We start from the raw sequence: 21,037 nt of genomic DNA, 5'->3' as shown, positions 1-21,037 counted from the left end.
GCCTATTTCCATTAATTTATCCATCAATTGTAAAATATGAGACGATTCCAACTGTTTGGCTAACTATTTACATCTCTGGCATTGCATTAGTGTTTTTTTACAAACTTTTTTCTCATCTTATTATACAGAACAATGCCACGTGCACTATCTCATGTGTGGAGACATTTCACCTCATCCAATGTAGAAAGAAAGGCTGTGTACATTTGCAAATACTGTGCAAAGACCTATGTTAAGAATGACACAACGATGCAGAAGCATATAGTCAAGTGCCCAAAGTTTCCTCAGGGCTCAAATCAGCCTATGACGAAACAAAATGTTTATATTTATGTCTGTATATGACAAGGTCAATACAGTTAGTATAAATTACTCACAACATTTCCAGTTCATTCCTGTTAATTCCCATGGAAAGTTTCCAACTTTGAATATTCCCGGAATTTTGCAACCCTAATCTGATCTAACCCTGGTACAAGTACCTCAAAGTAAAAAAATGTGGGATATGGCCAAAATGGCCACTAAATGCAAAATGGCGGGCTTCCTGTTGGGTTTTTCAGAATGCCCCTTGAGACTTTTTTGATTTTCTGGTTTTCCATTTTTCTTCCATTATAGTTGAAAATTTGTCTCTGTCTCATACACATCCACAAATCCCAAAACGTACAACATAATAACAATTACCTTAAATATGTGTTAAAACAAAACGTGGAACCATATTGTGATATATTGCATTTGTATCACACATATCTATCAAACTGAGAAACTTGATGAAACAATAATGTGACATTTAGTATATTAATATTATTCATTACGAATTATTATATTTTGATATCATGTTTGCCCAAACCCTCCGAGTGGAATCCAATTTTGTTTAAGTGTTCCCCTGATGTACTCCCACAGCTGCAGTAGCCTGATCGCAACCACCAGGGGGAGTTAGAGCTCTGCATTTGTGACTGTGCAGCATGCATCGTGGGTCCTCCTATTTTTCTGCATGAGACCATCCTCCTCTGGTTCTGCTCTCCTCCTCATCCTCCTTCTCCTCTGACCCCATCCCTCCTTTTCTTATTGTCTTCTGCGGTCTTAACATCCAGCTGTGTGTGTCCAGCTGTTTCCGGATCAGCTGTGACCGGACGGATCCCCAGCTGTGCGGCTCCAGTCCCGCAGGCAGAGAGCAGGCAGAGGCAGGCAGGGTCGGCCATGTTGTTGTGTGGGGGGTGGATGCAAGTTTAGTAGTAGGAATTGGAGGCTGCACAGAGGAGGAATACTACAGGATCTGTTCTCCTTCTTCTTTTTATTAGTGTCCGGTGTGGTGGCTGTGATGCAGCTGCAGGCCTCCTCTTCCTCCTCTACCTCCTCCTGCTCCTCTTCATCCGTCACCTCTCTGGAACAATGAGTGACTCCTGTTGAGGATTTCAAACTTTTAACTATAGGTTGTGTCTGACAGAATTCTAAACAAATAAAGATAGCATCATTTCAAATTATATTTGTACTCTTACCAGATAAAGATAGAAGTATTTTTAGTAGGCCTTCATACAAATGATTTTAATAACTGTTGCTGCTTAGTGTTAATAATATAGATATTAAAGCGTAATTCCCTCAGATTCATTAAACTCACATAGAGATCCAGGAACTGTCCTTTCTGGGGCAAGTCAGTATAACATTGTTTGGGTTAAGTTGTTGCGAATGTTTACACAGTCAGGATTGTGTTGATATAGCTTAAACATAATATTCTTTGCTTCACTGGACAACAGTTTTGCCCCACATTGCATCTGCTGGTTGAAGGACTTTCATGACGTAAACAGGTTGCCAAGCAACTATAACGTCATTGGGAGTGTCTTCCTGTTCACTTCCGTATTCCAAAAGCCAGGAGGATGAATTACGCCTGCGCACTTCTGAGGAGGAGGAACGAAGATCTACTGTAATAAAATAGACAGACGCCGGATGTTCAGGGCGCTCTGATACAACTAATGTACTGGAAGCCCATTGCTTTGCTGCAACCTGTTCATTGCTTTCTAAATAAATACTTTGATTGACCAAACCGAGTTTGGCTCTACTTCTCATAAAGGATAAACGAACACGGCTTTCAACACTCCTGCATCAGCTCCGACCTCCTCGCACACTGCTTTGATTTAACTTCAGCACGAAACCCCAGCGAGCACACAGCAACCTCCTCCGCCACCGGATGCACAAAGTGAGGATGAAGGTTGGGTCAGTCCCTGCTGGAATAACTCAGATCTCCGTTATTTCACCAGGATCTGACTCGAGGAGGGAAGGAGGAGAGAAGGACACGGATCCTGATAAGGTAAAAGATCTCAGATTATTATGCAGGTCTTTGTCAGATAAGAATGGGCCCGTCTGACCTGTCAGCAACAAAGAGAAGAATCTGTCTCACTGTGACATAAACCTCACTCCCATTCAAAACGAATGTTATCGTTCAAAAATCACAACAGTCGACATTAAATGACACAACACAGGTTTCTCAAAACACTTCAGGAAACTCTAAAATGATAAACGTGTGTATTTGTGTTTCAGTGTGTCCTGCAGACGTCCAGCAACTGATTGTGATTGAAGAAGAAGTTCCCCCTGAGGAGCAGCATTGGAGCCCCCTTGTGGACAAGAAGGACCCAGAGCCCCCCCACATTAAAGAGGAACCGGAGGAACCGTGGACCAATCAGGATGGACAGCAGCTTCGAGGACTGGAGGAGGCTGATATCAAGTTCACATTGACTCCTGTCGCTGTGATGAGTGAAGAAGATGAAGAGAAACTGAAAACGTCAAAGCTTCATCCAAGTGAGACGAAGGAGAACAGAGTGGACTCAGTGCTTTTCTCCCGTCACATCTCGCGTCCCTCATCACCAGCGATAAGCTCTTGTTGTCCAGACATTGCACCAGCTCTGCATATGCCTCACCGTTCTTCGCCTCATCTTCCGCGAGAGCATCGTCGTCATCCTCGTCTATCCGCGGGTCCTCCAGGATAACTTCTCTGAGGCGACGCAACCAGGGCCGGTCTTTCCTACAGACGACATAGGCGGTTGCCTAGGGCGCCACTCAGAGGGTGGCGCCAAAAACTGCGCCCAGCAAAAAAACAAAAAAAATATATATATATATATATATATATATATATATAAAAAATATATATATATTTAATGACTTTAACAGTAATTAAAGATTATTCCTACTAATATACGTGATAGTCACGTGGATTTATGTTTCATTAGAGAAATCAGTAAACGACCGCAGCACTCAGGTGGAACGTTTGGCGCGGGAGCAGTTGCACCCCGTACTGTCTCTCTGGGGGGAACGTCCTCCCACATGCCAGATGCAGTCTGGATCATAGATATCGTCTGGATGAGGAACTGAATGCTCCGTGTCTTCATTGCTGCTGCATTCATCCTGTATTCTACGGGTTAGTAGTGGGTGAGAGTCACCTACGTTAGCTCCTAAAGCTTTGCTTGATCACCACGAGTGTCATTGAGACATATTGATATCGTTTTGATTGTCTACTTAGACTGGTAAAAACTTAGAAACTCGGCTGTGCAATACGTGGGCGGGGCTACATTCGTCTGTACACCGCGTTCCACATTATTATGCAAATTACACTTTGCTCAGATTTTCCTAAATAGTAATGCACAGCCAGTCAGTATAATTTTCAAGTCATCAACTGTTAGAGTATAATTCAAATTTTATTGAACAAACCTCCCAATGATAACAGTATTTTTTTCAAAAATAAAAAACTCAAAATGCAGTGTTCCAAATTATTATGCAAGTTTCTGAGTTTCAGAGTTTCAAGATATTTTATAGGTTGTTAAAAACTAAAAATTGTCATTTGTTGAATTTGCAGCATTAAGAGGTCATATTTACTGAAATCAAAACAAGTTTTAATCAAAAACATCTTAACAGGTCAAGTTGCATGTTAACATAGGACCCCTTCTTTGATATCACCTTCACAATTCTTGCATCCATTGAACTTGTGAGTTCTTTGATAGTTTCTGCTTTAATGTCTTTGCAGGATGCCATAATAACCTCCCAGACCACCTGCTTGGATGTGAACTGCCTTCCACCCACATAGATATTTTGCTTGATGATGCTCCAAAGGTTCTCAATAGGGTTAAGGTCAGGGGAAGAGGGGGGCCACACCATGAGTTTCTCTCCTTTTATGCCCATAGCAGCCAATGCCCCAGAGGTATTCTTTGCAGCATGAGATGGTGCATTGTCATGCATGAATATGATTTTGCTTCGGAAGGCACGGTTCTTCTTTTTGTACCACGGAAGAAAGTGGTCAGTCAGAAACTCTACGTACTTTGCCGAGGTCATTTTCACACCGTCAGGGACCCTGAAGGGGCCGACCAGCTCTCTCCCCATGATTCCGTCCCAAAACATGACTCTGCCACCTCCTTGTTGACGTCTCAGCCTTGTTGGGACATGGTGGCCATTCACCAACCATCCTTTACTCCATCCATCAGGACCATCAAGGGTTGCACGGCACTCATCCGTAAACAAAACAGTTTGGAAGTAAGTCTTCATGACTGACTCGAGGAGGGAAGGAGGAGAGAAGGACACGGATCCTGATAAGGTAAAAGATCTCAGATTATTATGCAGGTCTTTGTCAGATAAGAATGGGCCCGTCTGACCTGTCAGCAACAAAGAGAAGAATCTGTCTCACTGTGACATAAACCTCACTCCCATTCAAAATGAATGTTATCGTTCAAAAATCACAACAGTCGACATTAAATGACACAACACAGGTTTCTCAAAACACTTCAGGAAACTCTAAAATGATAAACGTGTGTATTTGTGTTTCAGTGTGTCCTGCAGACGTCCAGCAACTGATTGTGATTGAAGAAGAGGTTCCCCCTGAGGAGCAGCATTGGAGCCCCCTTGTGGACAAGAAGGACTGAATATGATTTTGCTTCGGAAGGCACGGTTCCATCAGGACCATCAAGGGTTGCACGGCACTCATCCGTAAACAAAACAGTTTGGAAGTAAGTCTTCATGTAGTCCTGAGCCCACTGCAACCTTTTTTGCTTGTGAGCTTGGTTTAGGGGCTGAATAACAGGTTTAAGGACACTTGCAAACCTCTTGAGCATCCTACATCTTGAAGTTCGCGACACTCCAGAGGCACCAGTGGCTTCAAACACCTGTTTGCTGCTATTCAATGGCGTTTTAGTGGCTGCCCTCCTAACCCTACGCATTTGTTTGGCAGAAATCTTCCTAATTTTGCCTTTGTCTGAACGAACCCGCTTGTGCTGTGAATCAGTGACAAATTTCTTCACCGTCCGATGATCACGTGCAATTCTTTTGGAAATATCCAATGTTGTGATACCTTGACCAAGGTATTGCACTATTTGTTGCTTTTCAGCAGCAGAGAGATCCTTTTTCTTCCCCATTTTGCCTGAAACATGTAGCTTGCTTAATAATGTGGAACATCTTTCTTAAGAAGTTTTCCTTTGATTGGGCTCACCTGGCAAACTAATTATCACAGGTGTCTGAGATTGATTTCAATCATCCAAATAGCCCTGAGACACAATACCATCCATGAGTTTAATTCAAAAACTAAAAAATGAATGTTTATGACCCTTAAATCCAATTTGCATAATAATGTCGAACGCGGTGTATAGGTGTTTATTTTACCTGCGCGTCGTCTTGCAGGCGGGTCGAGATAGTATATTGTTTACTTTAGACAGGGTGTAGTTCAGCTCCGACACAAACAGACTCTGTAATTAAGTCATGTATTGTTATTGTGCCTTATAAAGACCAGTTATAAGCCAATGTTCAATAGGTCTATATTGTAAATGTTTATATTTCTTTATGAGCGATAATGTTTGAAGTAAAGAGACACCATAATAATTGAATGTATGTTTTATGCACTTTAAAATGCAGTTACACTCAGAGAAATGCTTGTACTTGAAATTGTGTTTAATTTGAATAAGATGCAGTCTGGATGAGGAACTGAAGGCTCCATGTCGTTATTGCTGCTCCATTCATGTTGTATTCTACAAATATACTTTGTTGCTGTGGTATTAACATTAGGGTAAAATGAGCCAAAAATCGGTGACGGTGAAAACGGTGTTGTCAGAACATGCTAGCACATTGAGGCTTATGGTTAGAGTGTGTGTGTCCAAGCAACTTCGACGAAGAAAGAAATAATTTTATAAGTTTTCGTTTGAAAATCGGGGGGGGGGGCGGCCCTGGACGCAACTCCATGTGCGCGAGGAACCTCGTCTCCCAGAGTTCGTAGCTTTTCTCATCACCGTCGAATAAAAGTCTGAACAACCTCTGGCCTGAATGACTGGGCCCATAACCTGTTGCGGTAGACATCCCTGCAGCGGTCTATCCGTTTTGGCGGTCACCAGATCGGTTAACTATAATCACGGGAGGAAAAATCAGCACACCTTCGTCTCTTTGGTCTGAGAACTCGAGACCGTTTATTCAGCGTATGCGCAACAGGTTCCCAGTGCACGCAGGCACAACATGTTCCGTGACATCACTGCCTGGGCTTTTTAACATGGCATTGCTCGCTCAACAGTTTTAAATAGACTATTAACAGTTTTTATGCCCCTAGAAAATATAACTCATTGAATAACACGAAGATTTGTGTTTCTACTGAATTACATAATTTGTCTATTTTTCATAATGTCCAATATCTCATTTTAAGGTTAAAGTGTTTGGTCCTTGCACAGTATGAATGTGTGTTTCTAACTACTTCATATGATTCAATATGTTTGTTTAAAACTGTCGTTTCTTGGTTGGTGAGATTCAATGACAGTGTGTGTTCTCCTTCATGTATTGAATGTGTTTCCAAGAATGAAAGTCTAATAAAAAGATAATGGCGTCGTCGCCCTCCTCCTCTTTGTTTCTGTACGAACGCAGGCTGCACTGGCTACAGTTGAATTGTCTCATCACGACACAAATGAATCACCTTCTCACAGTTAGACATGTTTGTTTACGTTGGATCTGGGCAATTTCAGGTCAGAATATCTGACATACGAGTCGTCTGGAACGCAGCATTACACTCAACACACAGACAGTGAACAGGGTATCCGTGGGGTCTTGAAAAGTATTACAAGTTGATATATAAATTTAGGGAAAATCAAGACTCTTGAAAACTTTTAAAAAGTCTTGAATCTTTTTCAAATTCAAGACTCTGTTTAGCCGAATTTTTTTTTCCTCTTAAATTGTCAGAACTCAGCCGAAAAATGACACAGGGCTCGAGCGGGCTCAAAGCGCGAGTCGTTTAATCTTCCATGTAGAGGACGGCCACCTGCGAATAGTGTGCTTTAAATTGTTTATATTCCTGCAATGGGGAAGTGTAAATTTGCGGGGTCGTGGCTGCAACACAAGCAGTTTATTCGGACATCGCCAAGACGTTCACCTGCGGCAAGGACAAATCTGGTTACATAACAAAATTCGGACTAGCACCATACTTCAAGCAACAGCTTGTTGATGGTGTCAATAAAGCTGGGCAGTTTGTGCTGATGTTTGATGAGAGCCTCAATCAGTCCACAAAAAATAAACAGCTCAATGTCCACGTTCGATACTGGGAGGATGACAGAGTCCAATCCAGGTACCTTGGATCTCAATTTTTGGGACATGGCAGAGCCCATGACTTGTTGCATCACATCAAAGTAAGTGTATCTCCGAGCATTTTTTGTATCGATAATTAAATGTTGTGTGGGTGTGGTTGGTTGCTGGGGTACAGATTTGACCAAATTTCTTCGATTTAGAATTGCTTTCAAGTTACAATTTAGCATGTCAGCAATTTTTTCCACTCTTTGGGAGTGCAGTTGTCTAATTATGCAATTAACATTAACTTGAATGGCTTGGAAGTAGCCAGAGTAACATGACCTGGATGTAAAATATTATCACATTTGGTCAATAGGTCTAGTGTACAAACAAACAAGATAATTGCACACATTTCACAATAATTGTTCAGTACCCTTGTTATTTGTTTGAGCAAAATCTAGGTTTATATTGTATTTTCTTTTCAGGCAATTAGAGCAACACAAAATAATGGTTGCTACAACAATTTTACTGTAAATATAAGTTAGAAATCTGGTGAATAGTTGTACCTTACTGTCTGAATGCCAGTGTATTTCAAGAATGAACATTCAAGGATTATTGTCATTAATAAACTTACTGCCTTGTCATCCACAGGAATGTGTTGCAAAACTGAATATGAGGCACCTTATGTCCATCAGCATGGATGGCCCCAATGTCAACTTTAAGTTGGTGGAACTTCTCCAGAAAGAACACGCAGAGCTCTATGGAGGTGCTCAGCTGGTCCTGGTTGGAAGCTGTGGTCTTCACACCCTCCACAACGCAGTAAAGGCAGGCTTCACCATGTGGCATCTGGAAAAGCTCCTGAGAGCAATGCACTTCCTCTTCCACAATGTTCCTGCAAGGAGAGAGGACTTCACTAGCCTGACTCTGTCCTCCAGCTTCCCACTTCCATTCTGTGGCCACAGATGGGTTGAAAATGTCCCTGCGGCAGAGAGAGCAGTTGAGGTTTGACCAATGCTACAGATGTATGTGGATGCTGTCAAGAAGAAGAAGGTCCCAAACCCTGCCACTGCCTTGTATGACACCATTGAGGCAGCACAAGGGGATCCATTCATCATTCCCAAGTTACATTTCTTCCTGGCGATTTCCAGGACCTTCAACCCCTTCCTGACAAAATACCAAACCGATGAGCCAGTGCTGACCTTCTTGGCCAAAGACTTGGCTGAGCTGTTGAAGGTACTAATACAGTAATTTAACTGAATTGGATTAATCTATATTAAAAAAATGTCTATATCCAAATAGTGTAAACTGTTTTGCAGACATTCTTTTAGTTTCACAGTCATTGAGAGTTTATTTGAATTATGTTTTATAACAGTGATGTCGTACATACACAAATAAGATCACTTGTCAACAACCTAAAATCAACTCTCAATAACTGGCATACGTAATGAATGACTGCAAAACCCTTCACAGATTTTGGATATACTACTGATTTTGTAATGATACAAAGCAGAACATTTCTTTAATTGTTCTGTCACTCATTACATGCAATTTCTTTTTAAAAGTCTACCGAGGCGGTTTGTGAAGAGGGAACTCCTACAGGATTTCTCGCCCCTGAAGCTGACCAAAGTCGATGCAGCTGATAAGGCAAACTGGGTCTCCACTTTGAATGCTGACATAGGCCTGGGTGCAGAATGCGCCATCAAGGTAATTTTTATATATTCATTTTCAGGGTTGCATGTAGGCCACTCTCTCCCCCCTGGGGTAGTTTCAAATAAATATCTACTTAAAGTCTTTAAGTTCAATGAGTGTATATACAGTATAAAAAGCTAACCGTCTGCATCATTTACACTCTGTTCCTTAAATAAATCAGGCACTTCAGAGCAAGCCAGGAAGCAAGGTCAGTGAGCTTTCTGTGCTCACCTTCAGGAGAGAATGTATTCAGGGCCTGGCTAACATGGTTAAGAAAGTGCAGGAGAAAAGCCCTCTGAAATTCCCAGTGGTCAGGAACATCGCCTGCTTGGATCCCACAAAGATGAACACAGATCCAGAGTGGTGCTTCAGAAAGATGAAGAATATAGTCCAAACATTCCTGCAGGACAAGCAGTTGGCTGGAGGCATTTCAGCTGGTACGAAAAATATGGTCTAGAGACAGTAGAAGTTGATACGTAATTGTATTTCCTGTAATATTGTCCCAGGCTTTTATTTACCTAAACGACTGAGGGTACCAGTCCTTTATTCAAAGCAGTGTCAAAGAGACATGCCTTTATTTATAATTCCCTGTGTTTGATAAGTAGATTTGCTAATATTTTAGTACCACACAAGGCTAACAGGCATCAAGAGTTATCAGTTTCACTGTTGTTTTTTGCCCCCACTTGGCCTGTACTTAGGGCCAGCCTTTATTTGTTTCTGTCGACCACGTCCCCAGCCATTATTTAAGTAAATATGATATTCCAATTTACCAAGGCTGTATTTCAATAGTCTCAATGTGCATGACCTTTTAATTTGCGTGTATTCTTGCGTAAACATTGTGAAACTGAAATAACTTTCTGAAGATATCTACAAACCACTATTTACCTTTTTATGTGCACAGATGCTGTGAGAAATATATTTGTCAAATAAATGATGAAGCAGTTTACTAGAATGAAATTGAATGACCTATGAATAATAACTTCTTTTACTTCTCTCTTTTCCCTGTCAATTCTGTAGGTGATGTGATCGTCCAACAGTTCGAGAGCTTTCTTTCTGTTGAGGGTAGAGATTCCTCTCCTTTCAGCCACTGAAGCAGCGAGTTGATGTGTTCTTGCACTCAGTACTTAAGTCCTACCCTGAGCTTTTAATTTTCTCTCAGAGCCTGCTACTTCTGTCCCATGGACAAGCCACGGTAGAGAGAGGATTCTCGATAAACAAGCATGTTGAAACCTGCAACATCCAAGAAGAGTCGATGGAAGCTCTGCGCTTGATCTGTGAAAACGTCAGTGTCTGTGGGGGGGTTCTACAGGTACCCTTCACAAAGGAACTCCTGGCTTCTGCAGCCTTCGCAAGGTCCAAATATAGGAATCACCTGGAACAAGAACGGAAGAAAAGAGAGACTGACTCAAGAGGAAAGCAGTTGTGGATGAGCTGGAAGAGCTGAAAAATAAAAAGAAAGTCCTAACAGAGGTTTGCGAATTCCTGCATAAAGATGCGGATCAGCTGGCAGAGCAGGCAGAGGGAAAGTCTGGATCGCTAATGGCTCAGCTGATAACAAAGTCAAACACCCTCAGGAGAAGGCACAAGGAAAAACGCACTGAGCTGGTTAAAACTGAAAAGTTGTTGGAAAACAAAGCAACTGAATTGAGGCACATGCCATGAATCCTATTTGTAAGGATTAGTTAGTTTCATCCGTGTTCAATATTTACACACATACGTTTCTGAGTTCTATAAATAATTGTGCCTTTTTGGCTTAGTACCTCAATTTGTTCTTTTGAGCTTTATTCCCTCCCGGCCTATCTGAATTCTGTTGTGTTGATACAGTGCTACATAGAAGTTCTTGCAAACTTCATTTCATTTTGCAATCTCAAACTCAATTGTGTCGCTGATGTAACCGGTTAAAGCTCCTAGTGGCGCTGGGGTCTTGAAAAATATTAGAAGGGTCTTGAAAAAGGTCTTGAAAAGTATTGAATTTAATCTCAGGATTGCTGCATATACCCTGGTGAAGCAGCGATGACTGAGGAGCCCTCGTTGACATGAATGATGGTAAATGACTAATAACAGGATTGTTAAATTCAGAGACAGCTGTGATGTCCCCAATCTTTTAAATCAAAGATTATTTTCATATGCTTGTGTTTGTACTGGGATGGTTTGGTTCCGTCGGTCAATCTGTGTGATTCCAAACTCAGTAGATCACATCTATATAAAACAACAGATCATAGGGCAGTGATTCACAACAAACATTTTTATTCTTAAGGAGCAATTAACAGGCAAGGATCAACATCACGTTACGGACGCAGGAACTGAAGCGTGCATCCTTGCTGAAGAAGAGAAGAGTTGGGGGGTTCTGCAGGTACCCATCACAAAGGAACTCCTGGCTTCTGCAGCCTACGCAAGGTCCAAATATAGGAATCACCTGGAACAAGAACGGAAGAAAAGAGAGACTGACTCAAGTGGAAAGCAGTCGTGGATGAGCTGGAAGAGCTGAAAAATAAAAAGAAAGTCCTAACAGAGGTTTGCGAATTCCTGCAAAAAGATGCGGATGAGCTGGCAGAGCAGGCTGAGGGAAAGTCTGGATCGCTACTGGCTCAGCTGATAACAAAGTCAAACACCCTCAGGAGAAGGCACAAGGAAAAACGCACTGAGCTGGTTAAAACTGAAAAGTTGTTGGAAAACAAAGCAACTGAATTGAGGCACATGCCATGAATCCTATTTGTAAGGATTAGTTAGTTTCGTCCGTGTTCAATGTTTACACACACATACGTTTCTGAGTTCTATAAATAAATTGTGACTTTTGGCTTAGTACCTCAATTTGTTCTTTTGAGCTTTATTCCCTCCCGGCCTATCTGAATCCTGTTGTGTTGATACAGTGCTACATAGAAGTTCTTGCAAACTTCATTTAATTTTGCAATCTCAAACTCAATTGTGTCGCTGATGTAACCGGTTAAAGCTCCTAGTGGCGCTGGGGTCTTGAAAAATATTAGAAGGGTCTTGAAAAAGGTCTTGAAAAGTATTGAATTTAATCTCAGGATTGCTGCATATACCCTGGTGAAGCAGCGATGACGGAGGAGCCCTCGTTGACATGAATGATGGTAAATGACTAATAACAGGATTGTTAAATTCAGAGACAGCTGTGATGTCCCCAATCTTTTAAATTAAAGATAATTTTTATATGCTTGTGTTTGTATGTGGGATGGTTTGGTTCCGTCGGTCAATCTGTGTGATACCAAACTCAGTAGATCACATCTATATAAAACAACAGATCATAGGGCAGTGATTCACAACAAACATTTTTATTCTTAAGGAGCAATTAACAGGCAAGGATCAACATCACGTTACGGACGCAGGAAGTGAAGCGTGTATCCTTGCTGCAGTGCGCAAAACTTATGCAACCCTTCAAAATACATGTGCTCGTGTCCGTTCAGTTCTGCTTTGAAGCCCTAGAAATTGTAGGAATTGTAATTAACATGTTTAATTAGTTTTGTTTCATCTCAATTTGAAGTTGATCTGATGTAAGCCGTGGTACAAGTACCTCAAAGTTAAAATGTGGAATATGGCCGAAATTGCCCCTAAATGCAAAATGGCAAGCTTCCTTTTGTGTCTTTCATAATGCCCGTTGAGATTTTTTGTTTTTCTGGTTTTCCATTTTATGCCATTATAGTTGAAAATTTGTCTCTGTCTCATACACGTCCACAAATCCCAAAACGCACAATATAATAACAATTACCTTAAATATGGGTTAATACAAAACGTGGAACCATATTGTGATATATTGCATTTGTATAACACATATCGATCAAACTTAGAAACTTGAAGAAACAATAATGTGACATTTATATTATTTATTACGAATTATATATTTTTATATCATCTTTGCCCAAACCCTCTCAGTGGAATCTAATTTTGTTTCAGTGTTCCCCTGATGTGCTGCCACAGCTGCAGTAGCCTGATCTCAACCACCAGGGGGGAGCTAGAGCTCTGCATTTGTGACTGATCAGCATGCATTGTGGGTCCTGTCGCTGTGTGTCTTTGTCCCCTCAGAGACTCAGAGAGGAGCAACATGTCCGCCGTGCAGCTGCTGCGGGAGTCGGTACATGAGCGGATCCTCGCTGCCGCTGAAGACTTCCTGCTGCAGGTGGAGGAAGGAGGAGGAAAGGCTCGAGTCCCGGAGCTGAGAACGATGCTCACCGAGCGGCTAATGGCGGCGGTGGAGCAGATCCTCGCTGGGCTTGAGGAAACCTTGTTAGAGTCCGAGGAGCGAGTCGAGCGGTCCGAGCGGGAGATCTGCCGCAAGAGGAGGCTGCTCGATGCCGTGATGCAGCCCGAAGTCCGGCTGCACAGAGCAGGTCAGTCCCTAGAGGAACCGCTAACATGCTAACGCTAGCTAGCATCAGGTCTGCTAACGCTAGCTAGCATCAGGTCTGCTAACGTTAGCTAGCATCAGGTCTGCTAACGTTAGCTAGCATCAGCTCGAGCAGCGGAGTTAAGACGTCACTTCCTGTCTCTCTCTGCTGCTCCACCTCTCACCTGAATAATGAGGAGGATTTGATGCTGTTGTGAACGAGTCTGTGCAGAAAACCTGCTGCTGTGTTGCTCACAGTGTTGTGCAAGTTCACACCTCATGAACTAGTTCAAAGTTCAGTTCATACAAGTAAACATGAATAGTTCACGTTCATAGTTCACCATTTACATTCTGAACTAGGCCATAGTTCAGTTCATTTCATAGTTTAAAGGTGGAATGTGAGAATGAAAGACTGTTTTTTAAAGACAAATGTATCCATCACTACCCCTTGCCTTAAACTGTACTTCATATGTATCAATTCCTAAAATAAATGTTATTTTTAATTTAGTTTTTATTATTGCTAATATTGCCTGCTTATTTATTCATACCCTGCAAACAAAAGGCACAACAAATTATAGTGCTATGCCTTGCTATGAAACCAATTATTAGGTTAGACCTTCAATTCTATCATTTAAATTCATAAAATATGGGCTGCACCACACAGTTTGAGAATCACTGGGCTACATCGCGGAAATTATACGGGCACTGAGCAACGACATGGTGCAAGCATTCCATCTAGACAGCGTCTCTCCTCAGGAGAAGGAAAACATTATGTAACGTTTTAGCTAGACCTCAGATAATATGAGCTGGTTCACCGTTCAAATTCATTATTTGTCATTAAGTTGTGTTTGGTTCATCGTTCTCATAAAAATGTACGTGTTCAATGAAGCCGTTCTTTTGAACTCATTTATGCACAACACTGGTTGCTCTTGTCTGAAATAGAAAGTCGGGACACATTTCTCTGAGTTTTACCCACAGATCTTGTCTGAAAGCAGCTTAACCAACCAACTAACTTCCCCTCACCCTGTTCTCCTCTGTTAGTGACCTACTTGGTTTATTGGTCTCAAAATGAAACATGTTTTTACCAGAAACCCTTTGTTTTATGCTGCTTCCTTTACGAGCTGCGTCATAACACCAACTGTAAACGACCTCAACATCTCTACTTCCTGAATGTGATCCTTCAAACAGGGTTCCCGCGGGGTCTTAAAAAGTCTTAAAAGGTCTTAAATTTAATAATCGAAATCTAAGGCCTTAAAAAGTCTTAAAAAGGTCTTAAATTTGATTCGGCCAGGTCTTAAAAATGTGTGGATTCTCAAACTGTGTCACGCGCCCCAGGGTCGCGCGACCGGGAGGGGGGAAATGTGAGGCGGAACATATGATTTGACGTCGGCATCTCTTTAACGGTGGAACCGTAAACAAATCGTGTTTTGGGGAAAGGTCCGCGCTGCAAAATGTCCCCCCACCCAACAATTCGTAACGAAATAAATCAGCATGGAACCAATAATCACTAACTTTGCAGCCCCCGGTGAGGACTTATCGGCGAACACCCAGTGCCTAGAGCAGTGATTCTCAAACTGTGTGGCGCAGAGGCATTACAGCTGGGGCACGCGTCCGGGAGGAGGAAATGTGAGGCAGAACTTATGTTTTGACGTCCGCATCTCTTTAACGGTGGAACAGTAAATAAAACGTTCTTTCGCCGTAGCCAGGGGTCGGCAACCCACGGCTCTGCAGCGGCTCCCTGTACAGTGTTGTGCGGGCGAGTGCGTGTGTGCGCGTGTCCCCCCAGACAGCACACACACACACAGGCCCCGGGGCTCCGCCCCCACTCATTCGCTCAGAGACACACACTGGAGATCAGTGCTCGTTCCCGTGCAGCCGCCGGTCAGTGACAAACAAGAGACAGTGTTCAAACACCAAGTTGAAAAGAAAGTACGATGAAGCCTGTCTTGCTCTTGGGTTCACAGTGAATGAAGGAGGACATGAGGAGAGACCAGTGTGGATCTTAGGTCTGAAAACTCTCGCAGCTGAAAGAATGAGACCCAACAAATTAAAAAGACACTTAGAAACATTACACCCCAGTCACATGCATGTGTTATTTTTGGTTGAGCTTCATCATCGTTGTAACAAAGTGATTATAATTGAATACATTTTTTTTCTATTTTTGAAAAAGTACAGACTGGTTGAGGAATATATTGATAAATGTCACCAAAAGTACTTCAATTAAGTTGAATTTAACCAAAGTTATTGCACTATTCTTTGAAAAAAGTGTCAAATGTCACAAAGTTTTTTATTTGCAGATCAGAAATTATTTAAAGTAAGGTGAATTTAATGTTCATGTGTATTTTATGTAAATACACATGTTAAACTTGGCCCATTTTGTCATAATTTTGTTGGGGCAGGGGGGGCATAATTTTGTTGGGGCAGGGTAGCGGGTGGGGCATGAAAAATATTCTAGCTCCAAAGTGGGGCATGACAGAAAAAGTTTGAGAACCACTGGCCTATAGAGACTGAACAGGTGCGCAGCAATCAAGCGAAAAGAGGGACATTTTAATCGTGTGTCGACGACTTTTGTGAATAATGGGGAAGTGTAAGTTTAACCCATCTTGTTTGCATAAAAGCACGTTTAGTGCGTGGCTAAAACCAGTGGAAAGGAATGCTTTTGAAGCCCACTGTACTCTTTGCAAGAAAACGGTAAAACTTGGAACATTGGGTGTAAGGGCTTTAGAGTCACATGCCCAGTCAGATAAACACAAAACCGACGTGAAAAGCCAACTACAAACTCCTGCCATCTCGTCGGGGTTCGCCCCTGCTTCGGGACCATCACCTGTGTCAAATGCTCCATTAGCGAGTGTGCCTGTCATACTGGGTAACTGTTTGGAAAAAAAGCATGTTTATTGATTACAAGGCTCAGTTATTTCTGATTCTATTTGTTACCATTTTGGACTTGTTTGACTTGTGTACTGTTTTGTTCAGTCATTGTTCTTATGTTGAATGGATATCAATTTACTTTGTAAGTAATTCTGTGACTTATTTCTTCTTTCATAGTGATTTTCCTTCATACTTTTTGCCAGTATGGTCGTGAAATAGGTCTTAAATTCTATTCAAAGTGGTCTTAAAAAGGTCTTAAAAAGGTCTTAAATTTATCTTGTTAAAACCTGTAGGAACCCTGTATGTAACGTTTTAGCTAGACCTCAGATAATATGAGCGGGTTCACCGTTCAAAATCATTATTTGTCTTTAAGTTGTGTTCGGTTCATCGTTCTCATAAAAATGTACGTGTTCAATAGGGCTGCAACTAACGACTATTCTGATAGTCGATTAGTCACCGATTATTGAAACGATGAATTGACTAATCGGATTATGAATGACACAAATTCTCAATTGCTCTTATTTAGCAAACAGCTTTTAAATTTAGCTTGAGGTTGTTTGAGGCATGTGATGACTGAAAATAAAGGCAATAAAGATTGATACTTCATTCCAAAAAAATGTCTTTTAATAAACTTTGCTGCATGTAAGGGTACTGTTGACCCAAAGAAAAATCAAGTTTTTGTCTATTTAAAAGCAAGGACAGGCAAAGTGCTAATAAAAAAAATTAATTTAAATTCAAGTTTCCCTTTTTCCTGTCAACCAAGAACAGGGCAAGTGCTGGTAATAAAAATAAATTAAAAATCAAGTATCCATTTTTCCTGTTAACAAAAATGACCACACAGTTTGAGAATCACTGGGCTACATCGCGGAAATTATACGGGCACTGAGCAACGACATGGTGCAAGCATTCCATTTAGACAGCGTCTCTCCTCAGGAGAAGGAAAACATTATGTAACGTTTTAGCTAGACCTCAGATAATATGAGCAGGTTGACCGTTCAAATTCATTATTTGTCATTAAGTTGTGTTCGGGTCATCGTTCTCATAGAAGTGTACCTGTTCAATCAAGGCGTTCTTTTGAACTAATTTATGCACAACACTGGTTGCTCTTGTCTGAAACAGAAAGTCTGAACACATTTCTCTGAGTTTTACCCACAGGTCTTGTCTGAAAGCAGCTTAACCAACTAACTAACTTCCCCTCACCCTTTTCTCCTCTGTCAGTGACCTACTTGGTTTATTTGGTCTCAAAATGAAACATGTTTTTACCAGAAACCCTTTGTTTTATGCTGCTTCCTTTACGAGCTGCGTTGTAAAACCAACTGTAAACAACCTCAACATCTCTACTTCCTGAATGTGATCCTTCAAAAATCACAACAGTCAACATTAAACGACACAACACAAGTTTTTCAAAACAGTTCAGGAAACTCTAAAATGATAAATGTGTGTATTTGTGTTTCAGTGTGTCCTGCAGACGTCCAGCAACTGATGGTGATTAAAGAAGAGGTTCCCCCAGAGGAGCAGCAGTGGAGCCCCCTTGTGGACAAGAAGGACCCAGAGCCCCCCCACATTAAAGAGGAACAGGAGGAACCGTGGACCAATCAGGATGGACATCAGCTTCAAGGACTGGAGGAGGCTGATATCAAGTTCACATTGACTCCTGTCGCTGTGAAGATTGAAGAAGATGAAGAGAAACTTAAATCGTCAAAGCTTCATCCGAGTGAGACAATGGAGAACAGAGCGGACTGTGGAGGACCAGAACCAGCCAGGAACTCAGGTCCTGATGGACGTTTACAACCAGGTCCTGAGGAGAAGACTGAAGACTCTTCTGAGACTGAAGAGAGTGAGGATGATTGGATGGAGACCAGGGAAACTCAGACAGGTTTAAATACAAGAAATAACAAACAGCCTCTAAGTGATAGGGGATGTAAGACAGAAAAAAAATCGTTTAGCTGCTCTGAGTGTGGTAAAAGATGTATCCATAGGGGAGATCTAAATAGACATATGAGGATTCATACAGGAGAGAAACTGTTCAGCTGCTCTGAGTGTGGTAAAAGATTTATCCATAGGGGCAGTCTAAATAAACATATGAGGATTCATACAGGAGAGAAACCGTTCAGCTGCTCTGAGTGTGGTAAAAGATTTACCAAAAGGGACAAACTAAATAGACATATGCGGATTCATACAGGAGAGAAGCCGTTCAGTTGCACTGAGTGTGGTAAAAGATTTACCCAAAGGGGCAATCTAAATACACATATGAGGATTCATACGGGAGAGAAACTGTTTAGTTGCTCTGAGTGTGGTAACAGATTTAGCGAAAGCAGTCTAATTACACATATGAGGATTCATAAAGGAGAGAAGCCGTTCAGTTGCTCTGAGTGTGGTGAAAGTTTTACCCAAAGGGGCAATCTAAATACACATATGAGGATTCATGCAGGTGAGAACCCGTTTTGTTGCTCTGAGTGTGGTAAAAGATTTACCCAAAGGGGCAGTCTGAATAGACATATGAGGACTCATACAGGTGAGAAACCGTTTTGTTGCCTTGATTGTGGTAAAAGATTTACCCAAAGGGGCAGTCTAAATACACATATGAGGCGTCATACAGTAGAGAAGCTGTTAAGTTGATCTGAGTGTGGTAAAAGATTAAAGATTCAGTCCTATTGTACGAGACGTGAGGATTCATAAAGGAGAGAAGTGACTACGTTGCAACCTTTGCAACAAAAGAGTTATAAGGGTTTATCAGCAGATATTCATATTATACATATTCATAGTTCACTGTTTTAAATAGACTTAACAGTTTTTATATCCCTAGAAAATACAACTCATTGAATAACACAAAAGATTTGTGTTTATATATCTTGTTTCTACTCTTTTCTTTTTTTACATAATTTATCTTTTTTTCATAATGTCAATGTCGTTTAAGGTTAAAGTGTGTTCCTTGCACAGTATGAATGTGTCTTTCAAACTAGTTCATATGATTAAATACGTTTGTTTAAATCAATGGTTTCTTGGTTGGTGAGATTCAATGACAGTGTGTGTTCTCCTTTATGTATTGAATGTGTTTCCAAGAATAAAAGTCCAATAAAAAGATAATGCTCTTTGTTTCTGTACGAACGGAGGCTGCACTGGCTACAGTTGAATTGTCTCATCACGACACAAATGAATCAGCTTCCCACAGTCAGACAAGTTTGTTTACGTTTGACGTGAAGTCTGAACTGGGCAATTTCAGGTCAGAATATCTGACATACGAGTCGTCTGGAACGCAGCATTACACTCACACACACAGACAGTGGAGCAGCGAAGACGGAGGAGCCCTCGTTGACATGAATGATGGTAAATGACAAACAGCAGGACTGTTAAATTCAGAGAAAGCTGTGATGTCCCCAAATTTAAGATAATTATTTTCATGTGTTTGTGTTTGTACTGGGATGGTTTGGGTCCGTTGGCCAATCTGTGTGATACTGGAGTCAGTAGATCACAGATCTATATAAAGCACCATAGATCATAGGGCAGTGATTCAAAACAAACATATTTAATCGAATGAGCAATTAACAGGCAAGGATCAACATCACCTGACGGACGCAGGAAGTGAAGCGTGTATCCTTGCCACAGTGAGCAAAACACATGCCACTCTTTAAAATTTCAGTGCTGCTTTGCAGTCCTAGAAATGGTAGAAATTGTAATTTTAATGTTTTATTGTTTTTGTCTTCATCTCAATTTGAAGTTGATCTGATCTAGGGTTGCAAAGTGGCGAAAAGTTTCCGGTAAATTTCCGTAAACTTTCCATGGGAAGTTAAGCTCGGGAATTTTGGGAATTTTGAAGAAAAAAAAACTACGCAAATTAGACGCTGAGCAATAAAAACATCATTCAAAACTCAATTTTTAAGATGTATGGAATGCAGCACACGCTGCACGTTGAATTTCAACCCTCAACTGTGCATTCTTCCATCATTACTGCTGGGATAATTCCCAGCATCCTGCACACTACAGCACTATTGAGGCCTGCTGTAGTGTGCAGGACTAGTCAGGTAAGTTTCGATGATATTACTGGGGAAAAAATATATTAGCATGCTGATTGACTATTGTTCATCTGTTCATCTAGCCTATTTCCATTAATTTATCCATCAATTGTAAAATATGAGACGATTCCAACTGTTTGGCTAACTATTTACATCTCTGGCATTGCATTAGTGTTTTTTTACAAACTTTTTTCTCATCTTATTATACAGAACAATGCCACGTGCACTATCTCATGTGTGGAGACATTTCACCTCATCCAATGTAGAAAGAAAGGCTGTGTACATTTGCAAATACTGTGCAAAGACCTATGTTAAGAATGACACAACGATGCAGAAGCATATAGTCAAGTGCCCAAAGTTTCCTCAGGGCTCAAATCAGCCTATGACGAAACAAAATGTTTATATTTATGTCTGTATATGACAAGGTCAATACAGTTAGTATAAATTACTCACAACATTTCCAGTTCATTCCTGTTAATTCCCATGGAAAGTTTCCAACTTTGAATATTCCCGGAATTTTGCAACCCTAATCTGATCTAACCCTGGTACAAGTACCTCAAAGTAAAAAAATGTGGGATATGGCCAAAATGGCCACTAAATGCAAAATGGCGGGCTTCCTGTTGGGTTTTTC

At 41.2% G+C, this 21,037-nt stretch overlaps 1 protein-coding gene across 1 annotated transcript; it reads left to right on the top strand.

The window, feature by feature from the left end:
* The first annotated feature begins 17,914 nt into the window (after positions 1 to 17,914).
* On the top strand, positions 17,915 to 19,501 carry LOC133023413 (gastrula zinc finger protein XlCGF8.2DB-like). Its single transcript, XM_061090473.1, has one exon. It carries the CDS (start codon positions 18,116 to 18,118, stop codon positions 19,010 to 19,012), a length of 897 nt encoding a protein of 298 aa, XP_060946456.1. The 5' UTR covers positions 17,915 to 18,115; the 3' UTR covers positions 19,013 to 19,501.
* Positions 19,502 to 21,037: the final 1,536 nt, after the last annotated feature.

The sequence above is a fragment of the Limanda limanda genome, chromosome 1, assembly GCF_963576545.1.
Source record: "Limanda limanda chromosome 1, fLimLim1.1, whole genome shotgun sequence".
Classification (NCBI taxonomy): Eukaryota; Metazoa; Chordata; class Actinopteri; order Pleuronectiformes; family Pleuronectidae; genus Limanda; species Limanda limanda.
The sequence above is the reverse complement of the archived record's forward strand: the minus strand, read 5'-3'. Positions and strand labels throughout refer to the sequence as shown.

Bases quoted from the DNA above. Each gene is read 5' to 3' on its own strand.
- LOC133023413 (XM_061090473.1), top strand. From the start codon at position 18,116: ATGGAGAACAGAGCGGACTGTGGAGGACCAGAACCAGCCAGGAACTCA.